This window comes from Micromys minutus (assembly GCF_963924665.1).
Source record: "Micromys minutus genome assembly, chromosome: 4".
Classification (NCBI taxonomy): domain Eukaryota; kingdom Metazoa; phylum Chordata; class Mammalia; order Rodentia; family Muridae; genus Micromys; species Micromys minutus.
Window position 1 is genome coordinate 38,009,373 of NC_137973.1, and position 24,531 is coordinate 38,033,903.

At 42.0% G+C, this 24,531-nt stretch overlaps 1 protein-coding gene across 2 annotated transcripts in view; it reads left to right on the top strand.

The window, feature by feature from the left end:
- Positions 1–14,815: 14,815 nt before the first annotated feature.
- The window catches only part of PTPN22 (protein tyrosine phosphatase non-receptor type 22), a gene marked incomplete at its 3' end in the record, with an annotated part of 52,070 nt that continues 42,354 nt past the window's right edge, over positions 14,816–24,531 (top strand). For both annotated transcript variants that reach the window (XM_080916502.1, XM_080916503.1), the window contains exon 1: positions 14,816–14,917. In XM_080916502.1, the coding sequence (XP_080772628.1) occupies positions 14,831–14,917 (87 nt within the window). In that variant the 5' untranslated portion in view covers positions 14,816–14,830. The remainder of the gene's footprint in view (positions 14,918–24,531) is intronic.

Sequence of the window (24,531 nt, forward strand, 5' to 3'; positions counted from 1 at the left end):
GACACAATTCTCATTATAGCCAGGGAAGGGTGATAGATCTCTTCCCTTTGTTATGTTTCTGACCTGCTGTACCCCATATAGGAAGGGATTTGCCCACCGTGAGATCATGTCTGGACGGCTTCCCAGGCTCAGACCAGCAATTAGTAGACTTCTCAAAACATTCCTTTCTCAAGTCACAACCGGTTCTTCAGTTCTCCATACAGGCTATTCACTAAACTCTCTGAGAGACTCAGCCAACATCCAAGTCCACCACCAGTGTACCCACCAAGTCCCCTTGTTCAAGTCCAGTGTACCATCTGAGTTTGTGGGTAGCCAAAGGGGAGCTGGAACCAACTTGGAAAGGAGACCATATGGTGATCTTAGTAGAACTGGTTACATGGTGGAAGTACCATTCATCCATAAAACTCAGCTTGTAGACAATATCATCTGTCAAAATGAAAACAAACATCTAGCCCATTAAAGTCCACAGTTCTGGGATAGTCTCTAAATGTACTGACGTTGCTTTTTGGCTTTGGTAGTTCCACTTCTGGATAACTGTTCTTGCTACCCAAATGTTGTTTTAGGGTCACAATTTCTGTCATGACACACTATTACTAAAACAACTTTGAGAGGAAAGTTTTTTCTTTGTTCACAATTCCATACAACAGTTCATTATCAAAAGCAGTGAGGGCAGGAATCTGGAGGTGGGAGCTGATGTAGAGGCCATGGAGGGGTGCTGTTTACTGACTTTCTATCTATGGCTTGCTCAGTCTGTTTTCTTATAGAACCCAGGACCATCAGCTCAGGGATGGTACTACCTGTTGGGATTCTGTGAACTCCACCCCTCAGTTACCTAGCAACAGCCAGGTATACCCCACCCCTCAATTATCCAGCAGTGGCCAGGTATGCTCCGCCCCAGTGACCTGACACTATAAAAGGAGCTGCTTGACCCCTCCTCTCTCTCTCTCTTGGCCTCTCCTGCCCTTGTGCTCTTGCAGCCTTGCTCTCCCATTTCCCTTCCCCCCTCTCTCCCACGTGCTCATGGCCGGCCTCTACTCCTCTACTTCTCTCTCTCTGCCTCTACCACCCTCTTAACTCTCCATGACCTGAATAAACTCTATTCCGTACTATACTGTTGTGTGTGGCTGGTCCCTCAGGGAAGGGATTCCCAACATGGACCCCTCAGAGGCATTTCCCTTGCCCTCAGGCCTCGCCGCACCTCCATGGGCCATATGCCCCCCACTCTCTTCATCCTTCCCCTAACATTGGTGCCGTGACTCGGATCATTATCCTCTCACAACATTGGTGCCTTGTGACTCTTCCTTTCAGCGACTTTTCCTTTCTTTGGTGCCCCGTCATCTTTTCCTTACACTACCTACAATGGGCTGGGACCTTTTCCATTGATCACTAATTAAGAAAATGCCTTATAGACAGATCTTATGGAGGCATGTTTTCATTGAGGCTCTCTCCTCTCTGATGACTTTAGCTTGTGTCAAGTTGTTGTAAAACTAGCCAGTGCATATGTCAGCTCAGAATATGTTTTGTGCTTAAAAGCTTATCCTGAGAAAGGCTTGGTGTTATACTGGAATCCTGAATGTAAATACCAGTGCTTACTTACCAAGACAGAGTCTCCTGATATGGTGGATGAGAAATGAAAACCATTTTGGGATCGAGGGGTCTTAGCAAGACTGAGGCTGAAACAATTTTATTGCAAGCAATCAGATGTTTCATACCTTATCAGTAGCAGATTACAATGGAAATTGCCAGGACCAATACAACTGTAGTTGCCAAGATACTGTGACGTTTACAAGCTATACTGGGCATACAAGGTTAATGTCTAAGACTTATTGTCCTGTCAAGCTTCCACATGCTTTGCTGACGTCTAGGGAACACAGAAAAACGTGGGTGGCCTGGATATTTCAATGCCTAAGGGAGTGTCTTAGTTTCTTAGGAACTAAAAGGCTCACAGTGCTCCAGGAGCCATGGACTCTAATCTAAAAAATCTAGGACACATGCCTCTCAAGGCAGCTAGAGCAAGGATTCTTGTACCTGAATACTCAGTGTAGTCACTGGCCAGCTGACTAAGACTTTCTATGAAGTGTCAATCCATAGCAAAGCATTCTTCTTTGGTGGATTCCCCACAATAATACTATAAAACTTTCTGAAGTATGGTTTGCACACTGCTCATGGACCTCAGCATGAGCATACTCAACTGCTCATTGCCAGAACCTGTCCTTGGAGACTGGTTTTCTAAGGCTAGCTAGAGCCTAGGAACCTACATTTTCAACTGCACAGGTAAGCCTGATACATACAATGTGAGAACATCTCTTTAGAGCGGGTTTTATAAATAAAAATGCACTGGAACGCAGCAATACAATAGTTATTCCTAGCTGACTTCTTACTGCAACAGCAGAGTTGAGTATCATCATAGTACACAACGTATGACCCATCAGGTCTAAAGTATTTGCCTGCTGGCCTTCTATGGACACAGTTTGCTGATCCCTGATATAAAGCAGCATTTAACATTTAAAATTCTATTATAATTTCTGTAAAATAGTAATAGATAAGGTTTAGGTTTAGATACTAAAGCCTTTTAAAAATCACATTTATTTCTGGGGAGTGGGCACATGCCATGGTACACAGGTGGAAGTCAGAGGACCCTCCAGGGATTGAACTCAGGTGGTCATGCTTGGAGGTGAGGCCAGACCTGTATTCACTGAGCCAACTCACATTTAACTCCTTTTATCTTAGTTTCAGAGAGCTGTTTCGTATACAGTCCATACTTTCTCAGGAGTCTGTTGCCAGTCAGAAATCTCAGTATGTATTTTACCAGTCTTGCGAGCAAGAGTGACAGGAAGCAAGGCTTAAGGTTATTGTGATCTGTGTACCTCACCGTGTTCTCACTGATCAGGCGGAAGTAATCAAGATTCCAAAAAGCACACTCCCTTGAGTACTAAGGGGTGAAGTACCCGTGACTTTAGGCTGAGGCTGTAATCCAGAAATGAGAGTCTTGTTACTCTGTAGTGGAAGTCAGCACTGTGGCTAATATGTAAGCTGGTTGACATGCTCCTTTGTCCCTTGCATTACTACAAATTCAAGATGGTGAGCTTTATGGTATTTTAACCACTTAGGCAGAAATCATTCAGACTGCCTGATTTTAACAATGTGGTTTTCCTGTAGATTAAGGATGAGATATTGGACAAATGACCTTATTTCTCTGGTTTCTAGTTTCTACCTCTTTAAAAGAGATTATTTATTAGCCACGGGGCTGTTGAGAAAAATAAATGAAAGATTATACTTTTGGTGGAGCTTGGGTTGTTAGACATGGCAGACACCTCCTGCCTCCTCCACCCCTGCTCATGTCTGTGCACTGTTTATCTCCCAGTCTCCCAGATTGCCATCCAGACAGCAAAACACACAGCCTTGTTTTTTAAATTTTTATTTCTTATTAGATATTTCCTTTATTTACATTTCAAATGTTATCCCCTTTTCTGGTTGTCCCTCTGGAAACCCCCTATCTCATCTCCCCTCCCCTGTCTCTATGAGGATGCTCTCCCACCCACTCACTCCCTCCCACCTCCCTGCCCTGGCATTCCCCTACACTGGGACATCAAGCCTTCACAGGACCAAAGGCCTCTCCTCCTATTGATGCCCGACAAGGCCATCCTCTGCTACATATGCAGCTGGAGCCATGGGTCCATTCATGTGTACTCTTTGGTTGGTGGTTTAGTCCCTGGGAGTTCTGGGGGTTCTGGTTGGTTGATACTGTTGTGAAACCACAGCTGTTTAGATTGTTTAGTTTTATCCTTTTCCTGTAATCACAATCATTTAATTAATAACTGCCATTTATTTCCTTTTTGTCTCAATGCTTGTGAGACATTTCAGTTGTTGTTTGTTTTCAGACAGGATTCCTCTGTGTAGCCCTGGATGTCCTGGAACTCACGCTGTGGACCAGGCTGGCTTTGAACTCACAGAGATCTGCCTGCCTCTGCCTCAGGAGTGCTGGGATTAAAAGTGTGCACCAACACCACCACACCTGTCTGCACTCCTAGCAAAGTCTCCTCAGCCCTGGCTGATTTCTCTCCAGCTCTCTCCCATCTATTCCAGCTTGTCCTATCTGTTGCCACCAGTTTGAAAACAAAAAACCAAATAACCAAAAAAAGTTTCTTTCTCTGTTATTTCCTTTCTATGCACACATTTCTCTCTCTTTTTCTTGATAGAGGATCTCTGTGGACAAGGCTAGCTTCAAACAAAACCCTTCTGCCTCAGTCTTCTAAGTGTTAGGATGATAATTTATTAAAAAGGATCACTTGTGTTTCTGTGTATCCAGTCTATCTGCCATGTGTAATGTGAGTTGTCCACAGGAGCCAGAAGAGAGCATTGGAATTACTGGAGCTGGTGTTACAGGTGCTTGTGAGCCACCGAACAGGATGCTGGGAACTGAACTCTGGCTCTCCCCTGGAAGAGAGCAGCGCGTACTTTTAACTGCTCAGTCATCTCTCCATCATAATATCACCAGTTCACTTTGAAGTTCAGCACTGATGATGAGCACACGTTTGAGAAAAGTTATCAAAAGGGACATTTACTCCTTTAAAAAGATATCTGGTGTGTGTGTGTGTGTGTGTCCACAAGTGTACCACGACCCACCTGCAGAAGTCAGAGAGCAACTTGCAGGAACCAGTTCTCTCCTGCCACCCTGTGGTTCCCAGAAATTAAATGCAGGTCATCAGACTTGGCTGCAAACGCCTTTCCCCACTGAGCCTCCACCCTCAAGCCAACATTTACTCTTTTTAAAAGATATCAGAAAACACTTCCTAAAATCATTGTTTCAGTTGCCATGGTTTTAATGTCTCTAAATGAGACTTTGGAGCCATTCTAGCTATTCTAAGCTTTTTTTTCCTAGAATTTTCTTTTTTTCATTTCTTTTGTGGTTCTTACCACAAGTTCTCTTGAGTCATAGATATCAGTGTGTTTATTCTCCCGAGCTGAAAGAATTCTTTTTTAAACAATTATTTATTATTTATTTTATGTATATGAGTACAATGTCACTCAATTCAGACACACCAGAAGAGGGTATCGGATACCATCACAGATGGTCCTGAGCCACCATGTGGTTGCTGGGAATTGAACTCAGGACCTCTGGAAGAGCAGTCAGTGCTCTTAACCACTGAGCCATCTCTCCAGCCAGCTGAAAGAATTCTTAACACCTGTAGTTGATGTTCATGTCCCTGGCCTCCCTCTGAATTCACTTGCATGTCTAAGGAAAGTGTGAATATTTGTTGAGTGAAGTGATCAAGATGATACTTCTTGTTCCAATTGACCCAAGCCTCAGAAAGAACACTTTCTCGTAAGAAAAGGGTAAATCGCTTTAACTACAGAACTTATCAGCTGGCTGAACTTTGCCTATTAGAATTCTGAAACCAAAGGCAAAGTGTGACTGTGTGCGGAGTAAGTGGGGGAGGGTAACCGGCTGAAAGTCTGCAGTAGTAGCTGAGGAGCTTAATGAGCTCTCAGAATGTTGTAGAAGGGATTTTCCCACCGTGGATGATGTGAAAGCATGACACGTCACACAAGCTTCATCCAAGGGATTTCAGAAGCCTCTTCTGCATCTGTTTGTAAGAGGAGACAGTAGTCTGTTCTGGAGGCATGAGGACTTTGTGTCTACCGTGGCCTTTTTGAGCTGGACATAGTTCCCTCCATGACAGTACTCCTGCTGCTTGGGGCTCTCAGGGAGGAAGGGACTGTTTGCCTGGTTCCCAGGGCCTCTCAACGGGGAAGGTCCATCTGCTCCTGGCACAGTGAAAATGCCTACCCAGAAGGTTCAAGTATAGACCATGCCAGGCCACAGAGCACAGACACCGGTGCAGTGGACACTCATATCAGAGTGGGTTTCTCTCCACACAATAGAACACACTTTGCTACTCAGACTTGTAGGTACACTGAAAACCATGTTAAATATAATGTTTCATAAATGCGCAGAAGACACATTTACTTTTGCCTTTGATAAGCTAGAAGTGCAGGGTATGTTTTATATGTTCTCTTTGGAATAAACTCTCAAACTTAGGAGGAATCGGAAAGATGAAGGAACTCAGAAAATGTACGTAGGTGGAATGTAATTATATTACAGGGCTTCAGACTCAGAAGATGGTGGCAAGACGGTGCAGGAAAGGGTTTTGAAGAAAAAAGTAAGTAGGCGTAATGGCTTTATATTTTTATTGGTGAAAATTGGGGGTGTGGGTACAAACAGCAGCAGAAGTGGCAGTGGAATGGAACAGTGGGGATGTGGTTGGGTAGTTTGGGGGGATGTGGTTGGGCAGTTTGGGTGAAGCTGGCTGATGAGGACGGCAGCTGATACTGACAAGCTAAGCAGATTCATTTTCATTAGTTCCCATGGCTTATTATTTTCATTCTTTAAAAAAAGATGAGTGTGTGTGAGTGTGTGTGTGATTGTGGATGTTTGTGTGACTGTGTGACTGTGTGAGTATGTGAGTGTGTGTGAATGAATGTGTGTGTGTGAGTGTGTTTGTGTGAAAGTGTGTATGTGTATGAGTGTGTGTGAGTGTGTATGTGTGTGAGTGTATGAGTGTGTGTGGTGTGTGGTGCACACACATGTATGTAACTGTGCTTGTGTATATGACTACAGAAGTTGGCATCAGGCATTGCCCTCTATCACCTTCTGCCTCAATCTTTGGGACAGAGTTTCTCACTAATCCTAGAGTTTACCAACTCAGCTAGAGCCAGGAAACCGTGCATCTGTTCCACCTCCCCTGTGCTACGAATACAGGCCACAATATCCAGCTTTTAATCAGGTGCTGGGGATCCAGACACAGGTCCTCACGCTTGTGCAGCAAGTCCTTCACGTAAATCATCTCCCTTGCTCTGTATTTTGGTTCTGTAGCATTAAAGCAACACTAAAATCACTTCAGCATTTGCTGCTAGATACTAGAATGGGAGACACACTTAAGAACTTAACTCATCAGCTCGAGAAAACAGATGTGAAACTGGGAATGGCGGGTAACCTGGCAACAACAAAGACACTAAGGAGAAAGGAGCAAGCCAACCCCCACAACCAAAAGAATGTTTACTAGGAACTGTGTACAGCAAAAAAGTTCATGTGGAGTCACTGGCCCAGGAGAAGACAGGAAGAGAGAAACAAAAGCTAAAACTGAGTGAATGAATTTTCCAAGGTAAACTCACACCCCCTCAGAGAGAGAGAGAGAGAGAGAGAGAGAGAGAGAGAGAGAGAGAGAGAGAGAAGGTGGCTCTGACAGCTGGAGTACCTGCTTTCCTCACATTGTTTCATTCTGTCCTAATCATCACCCCAAAAGGGGTGTGTGTGTGTGTGTGTGGTCCCCCTAATCTCCATAACACTGACATTTTTCTTTAAACAGGCAGATTCCTCTCTTACAGTAACTGCATTGTCTTCTTCCTTTGACTATGAGAGACAGGGACAGTGGTGAGCTGTGACTTTTTCCTCTCTAAGTGCTCACTCCTGACGGTCTTTTTTCATGGTGTTTGTGAGTCTTTTCTTACTTGGAGTTGCTGTAATCACTTAGGGTTTATGCCACACTGGTTTAAGTTTTTCGTGGCAAGTTCATAAACTGTTTTAAATACTTGCTGACCTTTTCTCTTCTGCGTATCCTTTGCTCCCTTCTCCAGTTCATAATTTTCCTACACAACAGATGTGAATCAGCATTGCTTTCACTAAGTAGCATTGTGCCCTGTGGAAATTAAGTAGTGGAAATTAAGTCAATTTGTTAAAATTAAACAAGTTTTTGTTTGTTTTCTCCTTCCGCTTGATTTCTGCTTGCTCAAGTGGTCTTCTCAGGAAACAGTTTATAGCTAAACGAGGTTTCGCTTTCTTACAATATTTCTACATCTTTAGATTTTACAGAAGAGCAAACTTTTGAGAGTGATGCTTATTTTTTTAAAAAATTGTACCTCTACAGCTGATCATAGGATGTCCAGCCACAGTGGATACATCTACAATACAACTCTGTGCCTAAGGTTCAGGAAACAGTATGGAAGAGGGGGCAGAAAGACCGTAAGAGCCAGAGGACCAGGACATCTACCGTGAGAGAGTTTCTCCTAGAAGTGACAGGGAAGCTGTATCCATGGTTCTTGAACAATATGGCTGCCCAAATAAGACCTGAACAATGACAGCATCAACAGGCACGCTAACCGGAAAAGCGGAAAGCTCACGGGCCCTATCCCTAGACAGGAACTTCAAGCAGCTGAGGAGCAAGAGACCTGAGGAAGTAGTCTTAACCCTGAGGACAAGCATCCTAATTGGTTATTCTGTACCACGTGGTCAGCCCCGAAATCATGTGCATACAAGCAACACTCAGTCGGTTGTATTTATATACTTGTGTGTATGTATGTGTGTGTTTGTGCGTGTGCAACAATAACAAAGAGGACAGGAATTTGAGAGTGAGTGGTAGAGTTAGAGGAAGGAAAGAGGGAGTGATATAATTATATTTCAATTTAAAAATTACCAAGTTCTAATGAGACATTACTTACAAATATTTAGGTTTTTAAGCTAAGATATAACACCATCTAAGAAAGTTTCAGTTTCTTAATATATATATTTTAATTGTGTCTGTATCTGTGCAAGTGAGTGCAGGTGCCCCACAGAGGCCAGAGGCTTCAGATACCTTAGAGCTTCAGTTAAAGGCAGTTGTGAGCCAATTGATGTGAGTGCTGGGAATTGAACTGTACTAACTGCTAAGCCATCTCTCTAATCCAGTTTTATCTTACGTATTTATAGCTCTTTCCCTGGGAAGAGTTGAAAAACTCACTAAGATATACTCTGTGTTTGAGGAAAATAGATTTAAGCATTATTAAGTATTTTTCCAGGCTAAAAATCTATATTTTAGAGATTTAGAATAAGAGAAAAAAAATAGTGGTAAGATAGAAGTAGGGTGTAGTGGAATTTTTTTTTTTTATTAGTTGATAGATAAACTAACAAAGAAAGGTCTTCTGTAGACGGTGTGAGGCCATTCTGAAGGAACAGAGGCATCTCTCTCCGATCCAAGCATAGAAAATAATCTCCTTTTAGAACTTTGTTTTGTTATTCTGCACTAAGCAAGTTAGTTTAAAATGTTTTTTTTTTTTAAAAAAAAACAACATTCATGTCTACCTGCTTTGTTCTGAGATGCTTTTGTAGCTTCTGCAGGGTTTGCATCATATTCTGGCTCCTTTTGTGGTAAGTCCAATCCCTAGCCTACTGCTTTGTACTTTGTAGGTAACTCTGTTGAACAATTTATTGGATTTTACTGGTTTTTCTCATTAAAGTAATACAAGTTATAGCTCCTTAATCCTGTCACACACAATTGCTTCTTTTCTACCCCATTTTGAAATGGATACTTTGTTAGCAAGCACAGTGATGGGTTTCACTGTGGTATTTTTATGCCCATGTAACTTGACTTTGTTCTCATCCATCCTTTTCCCTTTTGTCTGTCTCCTCCCTCTCCCCAAATAACCTTCTACTCTATTTTCATGCATGCCGACAGATCTTGATATCCCAAGCAGTCCTGATTAGAAAGAGTCGTGCTGGAGGGAACAGCAGCAGAGCCATACTAAACTAAACAAAGCAAAAACAGTGTGGTACTGGCACACAGACAGACACACAGACCAATGGAGTCCAATAGAGGCTCTGGGCATAATCCCAGACAGCAATAGCCACCTGAGTGTTCACAAAGATACCAACACATGTACATTCACAATGAGTGCTGGGGAAATTGAATGCCTACTTGTCAAAAAATGAAACCAGATCTTATTTCTCACCCAACACAAAAATCAGCTTCAAATGACTCAAAGACCTTATATTATGTGAGATATTTCAAACTTAGAAAGACAAATACCATGTGTTCTCTCTCATATGTGGGTTCCAGCTTCTAACTCTAATATGTACATTTATGTGTGTATAGAGCCCAGGTACCTAGACAGGGACAGTGAGAAGGGAGAAAAAAATTCCTTGTTGGTTAGAAAGCAGTAGAATACATAAGACCTGAATCTCTGAAATTATCAGATTAAAAAATAGGAAAAAGACTTCAAGATATAGGCATTGGAGGCTGGTGAGACAGTTTAGTGGTAAAGGTGTTTGCTCACATGAGCCTGGTGGCCTGAGTTTGATCCCAAGAGAAGACCAAGTTCATAAAAGATGTTCTCTGACCTTCACATACCTAATGTGGCATTCATACCCATGTGCAAGGGCACACACACACACACACACACACACTTATACACACACATCATGAAACATAAAATAATAATAATAATAATAATAATAATAATAATAATAATAAATACAAAGTTTTTAGAAAGATATATGCATAGGTAAAGTATTTCAGAATAAGACTCTAGTTTTCCAGAAAATAAAGCCAACAATCAATAAATGAGACGTAATGAGACTAAAAACCGTTTAGCAAAGGAAACAGTTAATTGAGTGAAGAGACAGCCTGTAGAATGGGAGGAACTTTTATATTAGCCACATATCGGCAGAAGATGTAAAAAAAAAAACTTGAAACACTAAATGCCAATGAAAAAATAACTCAGTCAAAGATGGACTAAGGAGCAGTGTTCTCAAAAGGCACACAAGTGGACAATAAATATTTTAAAACATGGTCAAAATTCCTAGGCATCAGGAAAATGTAAAGTAAGACTGTTTTGCAGTTCTGGCTCACCTCAGTTGGAATGTCTGTCGTCCAGAGTGCTGGCAAGATGTGGGGAAGAAAAAGGTACCCACTGCTGGTTGGAGCGTAAACTGGTGTAGCCACTGTGGGAATCAGTGTAAAGTCTTTTCAAACTATTAAAAAATAGAACTGGTTGGTGACCCTGCTGTACCGCTCATGGTCGTATGCCTAGAAGACTGGATATCCTGCCACACAGACATTTGCACATCTATGTTCAATGCCACCGTATCCACAATAGCAAGAGAACAAGACCACCCTAGATGCTGTCAGCTGATGGATGAGTAATGAAAATGTAGTACACATGGAGTTTCATTCAGCTGCAAAGAAAAATGAAATAGTGTAATTTGCAGGAAAACGGAACTGGGGAGTATTAAGTGTGGTAATTCAGACTCAGAAAGACAAAAACATCGAATATCCTCTCTCATATGCAGCTGCCAGCTTTTAATTACTTGGGTGGGAGTGAGTGTTTAGAGTCCAGGAGAAGGTGGAAAGAGTCTCTGAGACGTATAGGAGGAAGAATGCATGAGGTGGGCGTGGGACCACTCAAGCAGGAGTTGGGAAGGACAGGGATGTAGGGAAAGGGAGGGAAGAAAAGAACCAACAGAAAGTGACAGCGAGTGTGCTAGGGCGGTGGCTCAGGAGAAAGAGACTCGGGTTGAATTCCCTCCACCTATCTGTGATTTTTGATGTTTGTTTTAGGACAGGATTTCTCTATGTAGCCCTTGACGTCCTAGAACTCACTATGTAGACCAGGCTGGCCTTGAACTCACAGAGATCTGTCTGCCTCTACCTCTTGAGTGCTGGGGTTAAAGGCATGTATCACCACTACCCAGCCCATTTGTAATTCCTGCTCTAGGAGATCCAAAGCCATTTCTGGCTTTTCTGGGTACCAGATATCCACATGGTTTACATACAGACATACATGTAGGCAAAACATCCATTTACATAAAATAAAATACCTTAAACATTAACAAAATCATTTTTGCATTTTTATTGAATATTTTATGTATTTACATTTCAAATTTTATTTCCTTTCCTGGTTCCCCCCTCTCCCATCTCTCTTCGCCCTGCTTGCATAGGATGCTCCCCCTCCCACCCACCCACTTCACCTCACCACCCTGACATTCCCTTACACTAAGGAAAGAGCCTCCAAAGAACCAAGAACTTCTCCTCCTATTGATGCCAGCCAATGCCATCCTCTGCTACATATGCAGCTGGAGTAATGGGTCCCCCCATGTGTACTTTTTGGTTGGTGGTTTAGTCCCTGGGAGCTCTGGGGGAGGGTCTGGTTGGTTGATATTGTTGCAATAGCAGCAGGTCTCTTAAGCAGCAGGTGATTTTACTTGATGCTCTTGCCATATAAACAGTACTATGAATCTGGTTAAATGCTCTGGCTTCGGGAAAGGAAAAATAAAACAAGAACAACCAAAACCTCTGGCTGGGTGGCCATAGGCCCTTGTAGGGTACCCAGTGCTGTGGTTTTGCTAAATGGATGTGTTGCTCCTGTCTGATTGCCTTCTAGATAACTTTTTGCTACAGAGTAGTGGCACTTTCAGTTTTGTCAGAGAACGTTTTCTGCAGTGCTAGGCAGTGACTGTAGAGATGGACAGAGTTCTGAGAATAAAGGACTGTGAGTGCTCAGGAATTAATGGGACATCTACACCACCTCTCCACACCCCAAAACACGGGGAGCACCTCCAGAGAAGGGACAAAGAGATTATAAAGCCAGGCAAAGGCGGTTGAAGAGGTGGGGAATGCTGATCTCTGAGTGGACTTGGGCATTGCATTCTTGACCTCACGGGAGCTGTGTTCCTTGCACAGGATCCACAGAAACTTTATGCCAACACTCTGTCTCCGAGGGTAAGGGATTCATGTGGCCCTACTTCAATCTGAAGATTTCTATGCAGTTAGTGGTTGGTTGGAGAAAGACATTGTCTTCAGTATACAGACTCTGCATGCTCCTGTGAAGAACCCTAATGAAGCTCGCTGGGATTGAAAACTAAAAAAGACATGAAAATGGTGGGTGGGTAGGGGATAGTTGGGAAGAGGAGAGTGGTTAGGTGTGAGGAGGAACAAGAGAGGACAGGCTGAATGTGGAGAGAGTGTGATCAGAATACATTAACTACAATATAAAAATGTCATGTAATCCATTATGTGTGACTAGTACATGATAATGTTCCTCTTCCTATTTTCATGATCTACACACAGACACACACGTACACACATGTACACACACACATTTAAACTTAGATTCCCTGTTTGAGTGAAAAAAATGTAATACTTAACTTTCTGAGTCTGGCTTAAATTTCATACTTTTATATAATTTTGTTTAAAGTTAGCTGGGGATTTTTAAAGTATTTGATTGTACTTTTGAGACAGTGTTTTGGTATGTAGTCCAGACAGGCCTGGAATTTGTAGCAATTCTCCTGTCTTAGCCTCCTGAGTGCTAGTGTTACAAGTATATACCATTATGCTCTGAAGAATGTTGTATTCTTTTTAAAAACAAAGTTTCCCCATATTTTGTATGTTTTAAAATAGTCAAATATTGCACTACTTACAGTAACAAGAAATTTCCTTTTAATGCTAGATGAGGATAATCGCAGAGATACTGTTTTATTCTCAGGAAATACTGCTGTAGAATTATGGTTAATTTAAATTTATGTGAACTACAATAGAAATTCTTTATGTGAAATATTAACTTCAAGTTGTCTACGAAGGGTTCAATGAAGAGGATGAAGCATGTTCTGTGTTCAAAATCATGATTTTCTGAAGGGAGTTTAAATAGTGCAAAACCAGAAAGGATTGCTAGTATCTTAAATAGAGGAAGTCCAAACTACACCTTTCCCGTTTTTTTTTTTTTTTAATTTTAACTTGAAACTAATTTTGTAACATATTGTCTGTTGAACTTCCTCATTTGTGGGTTTTCACACTGAATTAGATCTTGGGTGGATTTGTACCCATTGAAGAGAGAGGATTTATGCCAACCAAACTGTGGAAGCATTCTCTGGGACAACCTGCCTTGTCAAGATCCCCTGACTCGGGATCTTTTCTGAGACAGGGGCTGTAGGATCAAAATGTCAAGACATCTTCATGAGTTCTTCAGGCTTTCTCTCTTTCTTTCATTTTTCCTCCCCTCCCCTTTTCAGTTAGAGAGAGAGAGAGAGAGAGAGAGAGAGAGAGAGAGAGAGAGAGAGAGAGAGAGAGAGAGAGAGAAAGGGAGAGAGAGGGGGAGAGAGGGAGAGAGAGGGAGAGAGAGACAGAGAGATCTCACTTTGGTTCTCAGGTGGCCCAAACTCCTAGACTCAAGTGATCCTGCAGCTGGGTGACAGTCCTGTGTGCTGGGACTTCAGACTGCACCATTTGCTCGAGACAGGCTGTCTGTATGATTCTCAGCAAGGTAGATTTTAGCTTTACTTCCTTTTTGTTCCTTCACTGTTTACTCACATTGTGTTCTGGGGCTACTGGGCTAACTACCTACCCATCCTAAGGAGAGCAGTGCTTACCGTGTTTGCAAAACTACTGGAGGTCTGAAGCGGTACAGAGACCAACACTTCCCTTAATGGGGGACAGGACTTCCCCAGTCTTGTCAGAAGCAGTGGACTTTGCTTCCTCTAAAAGAAAATATGAGGTTCATAATGGAGGCTTGACAAGTTCTGAAATAAAATACCCACTTGATGAGCAGAGGTCTGCCATGACAGGAGACTTTGGGGCTAACAGTCCAGGTAGAAGATAGGTCACTCCAGCAAGGCACAGGTGTCCCCCAGGCCCTTCTGCTCACTGGGGGAATGTGGAAGCTTGAACCCCCAGGTCAGAGCTGCACTTTGTGCTGGTTGAGTGTCAGAGTAGAACAGCCTCTGAGCTAAGCAGACCACAGTTTGTTCTGGTTAGCCTCTTGTTTGCTACATTTGAACAGTAGCCAAGTTTCTTTGTTGAGAAAGGAAGGCGCTAGGGCCCTGCAGGGAGATGGTGGCTTTGTTGTGTGACCACAGAAGCTAGTTTTGTACTAATTTCCTCTAGGGCTTGTGATGAAGTCAGTTAACCACAGCCTCCAGCACGCTGTGCTCAGGCAACAGCAGTGGCTTCTTGGTGGTGTCTTGGCCATGACACATATTTGACATGCCCTCCCTTAACACACTCACAGACTCTTGCTCTGCGGCATGGACCAAAGAGAAATTCTGCAGCAGCTACTGAAAGAGGCCCAGAAAAAGAAAATTAACAGGGAGGAGTTTGCCAATGAATTTCTGGTGAGTTCAGCAATGCTCTTAAGTAGTTAGATAAACTGTGTAAGGCTGTGTTGTGGTCCAGCTTGCCTAGACTCAGTTGCTGTAGGGACTATGTGAACACAGAGCTTGGAGTGGAAGGAAGGGAGGAAGGCGAACTAAAAACATAGCCTCTCTGGGTTTTGTTGTATCTGTGTGTTCAAGGGTTTTCTCCAGGTATGCTGGTTTTATTGTTGGGTTTTCTTGCTCTTTGGAGCTTAACAATCCTCTAGAAGGTATAGACAGATATATGAGTATTAATGCTTTCTGAGCATCTGGAGAAAGCATTTGCATTGTGATTTATGTGTCACATGACTAATTTTAATTGATACCAAGAAGAAAGAGTAACTTTTCATGTTAAGTGTTATTTTTCCATTCCCTATAGGATATCGTTTGGAAAACAGGCCTTTGGGAAAAAACTAAACAAAACTATCATTTGCCACTTTTTCTCCTTTCTCTTTTGTAACAAGTTGATTATTAGAACAGGCATTTTCCCTTTTTACAATAACTGGGTTTCTTTGAACTTATATTGTCTGGAGAAGTGGACTAGGTGGAGTGGGGACATGGAGTGAGGGACATGGAGAGCTAGGTAGCCTGGGAGCAGGTGGACAGGATTATCCGGAACAATGAATCCACTTTGGAGCCAGAGTTGATCAGGTTTGTTTCTTTGTTTCTTCACGCTAAGATACAATAGTAAACAAAATGTATTGGCCTTCCAGAGCTAGCAGTCTAGGACCAGATAAATTAGAGATGTTTTCACTGAACAGATATCATTACTAGATATCACATAGTGGTCCAACTTCAATGCTAAGATGTTATAGCAGCTCAACTTGCCTAAGGCCACGGTGTCATTAAAATGTTTTCTTTCTGCTTCAGGGTAGATTAGCCACAGAGTAGAGTTGCCCACTGCCTGCTTAGATAAAAACATACCTTTTGACTGTATTATTGAGACATTCTTGAGACAATTTATTAAGATACAGAGGGGGAACTGAGAGGCAGTGGCAACTTTGTCTTATTTTGATTTGTCTAATTTTCAAAATAGAGCAGATGATATCTCTATATTTTAACCACTTGTAGAGGTCATTATAGACACTTAACAAACTGGCAGCCACTTCCTGACTGCTTTCTGTGTTTCTAGCCTTGTCCCACCTTGGTTAATGTTCTTAAACAAGGTCTCACTATGTAGCCAAAGCTGCGCTGGAACTCACTATGTAGACCAGACTGGTGTTGAACTTAGAGATCCACCTACGGTTGCCTCCTGAGTGCTGAGATTAAAAGTGTACAGCACCATGCCAGGCTCCAATGTGGTCTTTTGATAACATAGATCTGGTTATATTTTTTCTCAGCTTAAGAACTTTATATAGCTTGCATTTTTTTAGCTGCTTGTACTTATGAACTGTAATATATATTTAGAAAACTACACAAAATGTGTGAATATAGTTATAAAGGAACCATTGTCAGCATAGTCACCACCCAGATTTTTAAAAAGCGGCAGTACTGTCTAACTCTGAGAGATTCCCGACCGTCTCTTGCACAGCTGGCTTTTCCACACAGTTCACCACTCAAGGGTAAATCACTGTCCTGGTTTTATATTAATCATTTCCTTGCTTTTCTAGCTCCTTATGTTTAATAACCTTCTTTTGGGGTGGTGATTAAGTGGAACCTCACTGTTCACTGACTCACGTCCTCCAGTGGAAAACCAAGAGTTTCACCCTCAGCCCCACCTAAAGGTTCAACTGAGACACCAGAAAAATAGTTTTGGGAGAGAGGAGCTCTTGGTCAGGGAAATACTGCCATCCAACTGAAAGGTTTCCACTTGACTTCTGCCCACAGTCTACCTGAAGTTCTTGATGTTTATGAGATTTCAGAATGTATTCTATGACGTAAAGGCAGGGCTAACTTTCTCATACAGCATTTACGTTTAAATGTAGATTTCCTGTGCGACACCCCCACAAAACAAACAAACAACAAATGGGGGGGGGGGACAAAAAGGTTCCTCATCTCAGATTTCAGTCCTGACTTCTTTTTTGTTGTTGAGTTTTCATTGTTTGACTCTGTAGCTCTGGCTGCCCTGGAATTCACTATGTAGACCAGAGTGCCCACAAACTCCCAGAAATCTGCCTGCCTCTGCCTCCTATGTGACAGAATTAAAGGCGTGTCCCACCAAGCTCACCCTGCTTCTTTAAAGAAAGATTTGCATTTTGTGTGTGTATATGTATTGTTTTGCCTGCACATGTATAGCGTATGTATTTAGTGCCTGTGAAGGACAGAGATGGACTTGGATCCCTTAGAACTGGTGTTATAGGGGTTGTGAGCTACTGGGTGGATGCTGAGAACTGAATCTGGAATCTCAGCAAAAGCAGCAAGTGAGCCATCTACTGAGCCACCTATCCAGACCCTTCTTCTTCTTTTTTAAAATATTTTTTAAAAACATGTGTGTGCATATGTTCGCACATATGTATGTACCACAGTGAGAGCGTGAAAGTCAGAGAACAACTTGGGAGACTGAGTTCTCTTTAGAATGTTCTAAATTACATTTGTGCATTTGTTTAGTCAGTAGGGGGTATGGTATATATGCCATGGCACATGCATGGAGGTCAGAGGTCATACATCAGTGCTTTCCTAGCACACCCGAGACCCTGAATTCAACTCTCCAGCACCACACACAGAAAAGAAAGCCACACAGCTCACAGTTGTAGAACTAGAAGTTCAAACAATACACTGGCTAATATCACAACCTCTGCCCTGTTACTTGCCAGCTCCGCCTCCATTTGACCAACCGGCATTAATGCTTTAAACTTTTGGAAAAATTGAAAATATAGCATATATACAATACATGCTTTAAACGTCAGCATTAACTTCATAAATAGTAATAAGACAGGCACTGATATGTAACTCCCTCCCAACTCAAGAAATAGGATTGTTGGGCTGTAGATGGGGCTCAGATGGTCCATTGACTGCACATCATGCAGGAATCCCCAGGACCCCACAAAACAGGATTGGTGGCATATACCCGTATTCCCAGCACTCAGCAGGATCAGGGGTTCATGCTTATTCTCAGCCTGGTGTGCATGAGATGCCTGGATACACACGCACACACATACACACACACACACACACACACACACACACACTGCACAACAAACCTCTGGGTGTTTCTCCTAATAATAATGTCCAGATCCCCCACCCCAAAGAAAAGATAGAAGCCAACACTATCTGAATACATTCTGGTTTTTCTGCATTGCTTTACTTATACTAAACAATAGTTCTGAAATCTGTTTTTGAACTATACGCTGATGAAATTGTGTCAAGTGTCTTGTGTCTTATTTGAAAAGCCAGTCAATTCCATTGCGTGCAGCTGGATCTCATTTTTTTTTCTAGTTATTGTTGTGAATTCTGTCAAAGTTCCATAGATGTGATTCTTGTTGTGACCATAAAGTATTGAAAGATGTCAAGCAGCATGGCTGTTCTAGCTTTCCTGCCTCTGTAATGAAATACTGACCAAACCAACTTGGGGAGGAAAGAGTTTATCCAGATTAAACCTCCTTGTCACAACATCATTCAGGGAAGGCAGACCAGGAATTCAAGGCAGGAACTGAAATGGAGGCCAGGGAAAACACTGCTTACTCTCTTGCTCTCATGGAATACTCAGAACCACCTGCCCAGGAATGGCATTGCCCATAATGCACTGGGACCTTTCACATCAGTCATTAATCAAGAAAATGCCTTTCAGATATGCCTATGGGCCAATCTGATGAGGTGTTTTCTCAGTTAAGATCTCCTCTTCCCAGATGACTTTAGCTATATTGAGTTGACAAAAACTAACCATCCCAGTTGGTAACACCCATTCTGAATCACCACAGCAGTTTTTATAGCCTTGCTGGTCTCAAAATGTAGTTTCATTATGGCATTTAGCCTAGCTTGCCATCCTTCCCTTCCCTTCCATTCTCCTTCCTTCCTTCCTTCCTTCCTTCCTTCCTTCCTTCTTCATTTCTTTTTTAAATTTTGAGACATGGTATTATTAAGTTGCCCAGGGAGACCTAGCAATCCTCCTGTCTCAGCTCACCAAGTAGCTGGATATCAGGTTTGTGCATCCTGGTCTGGCTGTGAATCTATCTCTATTACACAGATTGTCAAACCCAGGGCTTTGCCTTCGATAGGCAAAGGTTCTACTACTCAAGCAGTCAGCTGCGCCCACAGCCTAGTTAGTCAATCTTTATGCACTCCAAGCTTTTGTCAAATGGATTAGCTTTTATCTTAAAGTCTATACATTTAAAGTGGGGTTTTATTTTAGTTAAAAAAAACAATTTTTAAAACTGTTGAATATATCATTTAAAAAAAGAGAAAGTAGATTTTGTTTCTTGGAGATATTTTTATGGAAAATATGAATATTCAGTTACTAAATATGAAGACATATTTTATAAATATGAAGGAATCATTGAGCTCTAATAGTAAAAACCCATTTCTTTTTAAAAATCATTTTTATTGGATATTCTATGTATTTACACTTCAAATGTTGTTTGCTTCCTCCCCTTCACCCTTTTCTCCTCCCCTTGCTTCCATGAAGATGCTTCCACTCCAAACTACCCTCTCCACCTCAGTGCCGTGGCATTCCCCTACACTGGAAAAATGAGCCTTCACTGGAAAAAAAGCCTCTCCTCCCATTGATGCCAGACAATGAATGCCATCTTCTGCTGCATATGCAGCTGGAGCCATGGGTCTCTCCATGTGTGCTCGTTGGTTGGTGTTTTAGTCCCTGTGAGCTCTGGGGGGTTTGGTGGGTTGATAATGTTATTCTTCCCATGGGGTTGCAAAACCTTTCAGCTCCTTCAGGCCTTTCTCTAGCTTCTCCATTGGGGTCCCTGTGCTCAGTCCGAAGGTCAGCTGCAAGCATCCTCATCTGTATCAGTATGGCTCTAGCAGAGCCTCTGAGGAGACATTCATATTAGGCTCCTGCCAGTAAGCACTTCTTGGCTTAGCAATAGTGACTGGTAGAAACCCATTTCTAAAGGCTGGATTCAAATGCTAATGTAACTAGAAGCGTGTTGACATCATAGCCTTTATAGATTTCATCTATCATGGACGCCGGGAACCATATTGGTTCTGTATGTATTTACAATAGTGATACTAAGCAACGGTTATGAGCACAGTAGTCCCTGCATAGCAAGAACTCAGACTTACTTGTTGAATTGAGAAGCTCATGGGAATGAGCCTGTCACTTGAGCACAGTGAAGTAAATGCTGTATTTATTAAGGTGCAGGTTTGTATTACTGACACCACCAGAAGAAACATATTTACTTCTGAAGCCGATTCCTCCTGACCTCCTGACTCCACCCCAGCCTTTTGCTCAGGACCATCTATCTAGTCTCATATCCCCAGTTACTCTCAGGATAGTTTTTGACACATTCTTACCGTTTCCTCACCTTTTCAGACCTGATTTAAATTCTTTGATTTAATTACTGCAATTTGGCTGTTGCCTACCCAGTTTCTCCCTTAACCAGTATTATGGAACGCCCTTGCCTGTCTTGTTAAAGATGACTGTGTGTCTACTCAGGGCCAGTCTCTGTCCATCCCCACTGTTCATAGTCCTGTGCACTAGCTGTAGAAGTCTAAACTCCTGATTCAATTCCTTTGCACCCATGCTTCCTGGTCTGGCCGGAAGCTTGGTAAACCATCTGCATTCACAAGGCAACAAGAAGCAACCTTGTAGAGCTCCAGAGAAAGCCTAACTGTGGTTCATTCTCCCCTCAGTAGTGTATGCAGCTTCTATACATTAGCTTCTCAAATTCGGGCTCATGTAACTGAACTGAGTCATGAAGACTTTGGCAAGAGTAGGATTCTAGATGCCAAACAGCCAGGACTTGATTCAAATTAAGCCCATACCAGTGTTGCCTGGTGCCACTTTTCCTGCAGCCTCGATTCAGAACATACACACGTCCAGTTTGCACTCTGCCTGCCAGTGAGCCATAAACACCAACAAACACTGCCTGAAGCTCCTCTGCTTGCATTTAACTATTAACAAATGAATCGCATCACATTTGTATGTATATTTCATTTGGGTGTGTGTGTGTGTGTGTGTGTGTGTGTGTGTGTGTATGTGTATATATAAATATATAGACCGGGTTGGCCTTAATCTCAGAGATCCACCTGCTTCTGCCTCTGGAGTGCTTGAACTAAAGGTATGTCCCACCACCCCAGGCTGCCACTCTTAGTTTTTAGTGTTCATAGAAACTTGATGGTTTAATTATGGAAAACAATGACTTAGTATTTTCTACCGTTGTTCCTCAGTGTAAGTATCAGACTAGTATACCTTTGAGTTGTATGTCATGCTAGAATGTTTGATTTTAAAAATTGAGGCTGGAGTTGCTGATTGAGATTCATTGAAACTATTCATAAAATTAATTTTGACTTGACATTAGGATAGAATTTCCAAAATTTTTGATATAACCTTGAACACACTTCTTCCATTTTATACTACCTATTTATGAGAAGTGGCTTTTAGAGCACTGCTAATTATAAAATCAAAATATTGCTCAATTCTGAAAACACTAAAGATGCTTTATATCCTTCAGTATCAAATATTCAGCCAACCTTTATATGTGTATGTGTGACTATGTGATGTGTGTGTGTGACTGTGTGTATGTGTGTGTGTGACTGTGTATGTGTGTGTATGACTGTTTGTGACTGTGTATGTGTGTATATGTGACTGTGTATGTGTGTGACTGTGTGTGTGTGTATGTGTGTGTGTGTGTGTATGTGACTGTGTATGTGTATGTCTTTCTCATGATGTTCTTGCTAGGAAAGTGAATTACAGGAGCCTGAGTCTGAACAGTCTCGGGGCTTTGAGCCTATAGTAGTTACAAAGGCTCCTGGAACAAGAATCTAAAAGCTGAACAAGCTTATGGATATGAGCCACCAGTTCAGGAATCTGTTCAAACTTCAGATGTTTTCTTTATAAAAAACGCTATTATATGTTTTATTATTCTCATACTTTTCAACTATTAAAGAAAAAAACTAAAAAATGTATAAATAATTTAAAGGAACTATTTTTATATACTCATATAAGCAATACTTGGTTAAAAAAATGCTACATAATTCAGCCCTTAGATCCTACCAGAAAATATCCTTTTCCTTTAAACTAGAGGTGATCTATATCCTAAATTTTATGGTTGTCACGTCTTAAATTTCCTTATAGTTTTACCACTTATGAAGACTTATCTAAAAAATGCCTAACTGTAAGATTCAGATTTTTAATAGTCATAAAGAAAAGGGCCTTTTCACAGGGTTACCTAAGACTATCGGAAAACACAGGTATTTATGTCATGATTCATAACAGTAGCAATATTATAATTATAAAGTAGCAATGAAAATAATTTTATTGTTAGGGGCCCATGGCATGAGGTATTAAACTGTATTTATGGGTCATAGCATTAGGGAGGTTGAGAACTACTGGTATACATCAATGAATTTAAAAACTAAGTTTGCAGTTGGTTATCAGTGTTTCATCATGTCTTTTCTTTATGCCTGTATATCTCGAGTCACATTAAAATCTCTCAATCGAACAGGCGTTGTGGTGGAAAGAGCTGCTCAGAATGCTCTGTTTGCTGCTGTAGCATCCTGTTTGACGCCACAGATACTACCGTCTTGTGACTTATGTTCTTTGTTTCCTTTAGGAAGGGACCTAATTTATTTACCAGTATTTGAGAAAAACATGCATAGGACTCAATCTTCGCTCATGGACTCTGTGAGCGAGGTCTCCATACCGTTCTCGTTTCCTGAAAGGAAATGGACTGAGTCTAAAGACAATAGGAGCTCACTGTTAGTCGATCACACATAGCCTAGTGTGTCCAACCCTGTGTCAGGGCCATAGGCTGATGGCCTCACCTTATTCTCCCAGATGCTCTTTTATCAGTTTCTCTTGATGCCTCATCAAGGGACTGACAGCCCTTGCCTAGTGGCTGGCAGAGAAACACGTTGACCTCTGACCTATTCCTTCATCCTAAACTTCAGCCCAGCCCTTAACAGTCCTGCATACACCCATACCCTTTGCTTCTTTCTCCAGAGTTCCTTTGTTTCTGTTGGAGTTTATCAGGGTTTTTGCCCTGTTGTGTTCTCTGAGAGGGCCTGGGTGCTTCGTCGTTAGCAGGAAGAGAAGAAGACTTAAAAGGAGGATTCAAAGGTGGTCTGACCACAGGTAGACGTCAAGGGAAAAAAAACTTAAAGTCTTTCACACTTCCTAAGTTAACAGTTCTGTAGGTATTTCCTGTGTCACACGGAGCCGGGTACCCTCCTCCTCCGTCATCAGTCAGATGACTCCAGGAGTACCAAAAGAAAAAGCCATTCTGAAGGTCACAGGGAAAACCAAACAAGCATCCATTACTAGCATACTTAATCTTTATCTGTGGCATCTTGCCCCAAGAATGACTTTCAAAAACCAAAACCAATAAACCCCAAGGCTTTGCCTACAACATTCTCCTCCAGAGCATTCCACAGCAGAGCAGAGTGAAGGAGAGCAAAGTTAGTATAACCAAGAGGAGGCACTGACTCTGGAAACTTCTAGAAAGAATTGTTTGGGGACACTTTTCAGCAACTATAAAACTGCAGGAATAGAAAAGCCAACTATTCTGAAGGAGGATAAGAGCAGAGAGAAATGAGAAATAGGTGAAACACCAGGGAAACACTTTTGAAAGTTTTAAATTATATTTATTGGGGCAGGAACAGGCTGGCGTGTGGAGGTGAGGGGATAATGTTCGGGTCACTTCCCTCCTTCCATCACGTAGATCCCAGAGACTAAATTCAGCTATCAGCCCTCTTTACCATGTTTATCCATCTCATTAACCCACTGTGGGTTGATGTTAAGGTGACACATGACTGCACAGTGGAGAGGTAGGCGGTGAAATGGTTAGGAAACCAATAGAGGAGGGAAATAGATATTGGGGGAGGAATCAAGGTGAAGCTGGAGAAAGAGGATCTAGATCCAGGTGGACTTAACTGGTGATAGGTAGATATGAATATTTTAAAGGTTTCTATAGGTCTTTTATTTCATATGGAAGGACAGTTTGTATCTTTGTCCATTGGATGTAATCTTATTGTATAGAGGGTTTGTGGATTGAGAATTTAATTTGTAAGCCTGCTTGAAGGGGTTAGAAACAACAAGGGGCTGTGGAGTAAACCGTGCCTGAGTTCTTAGAGACTGCAGTAGCGCCTAGTGGTGTGGGGACTGAATGTGTGTGTGCTCGGCTCAGCACTGGAGTGGCTTGGAGTGTGACCGCAGGGGGCCAATAAGAGGAAAAGCCAAATCAATTTGATATTTAATACAACAACCCACCATGGTATTTCATGGTGTTCCAGGTGTCTGTGTTATGTTCTTAACTAAATTCCCAAGCTAGTCCATTAGCATAGCCACCTGAGTGTAAAAATGTACCATTTAGCATCTCCATCTCCCGAAAAGTCAATCTCTGAAATCAAAGGAATTCAAACCATGATGCACAACCAGGATTCAAGAACTTCCTGTGTTCCTGGTCAGGATCCAGCAGGTTTCTTGTGTCTTCTCAAACCTAGAAACAAAAGAATAGTTGGGGGATGGAGAGTTCGGTTAA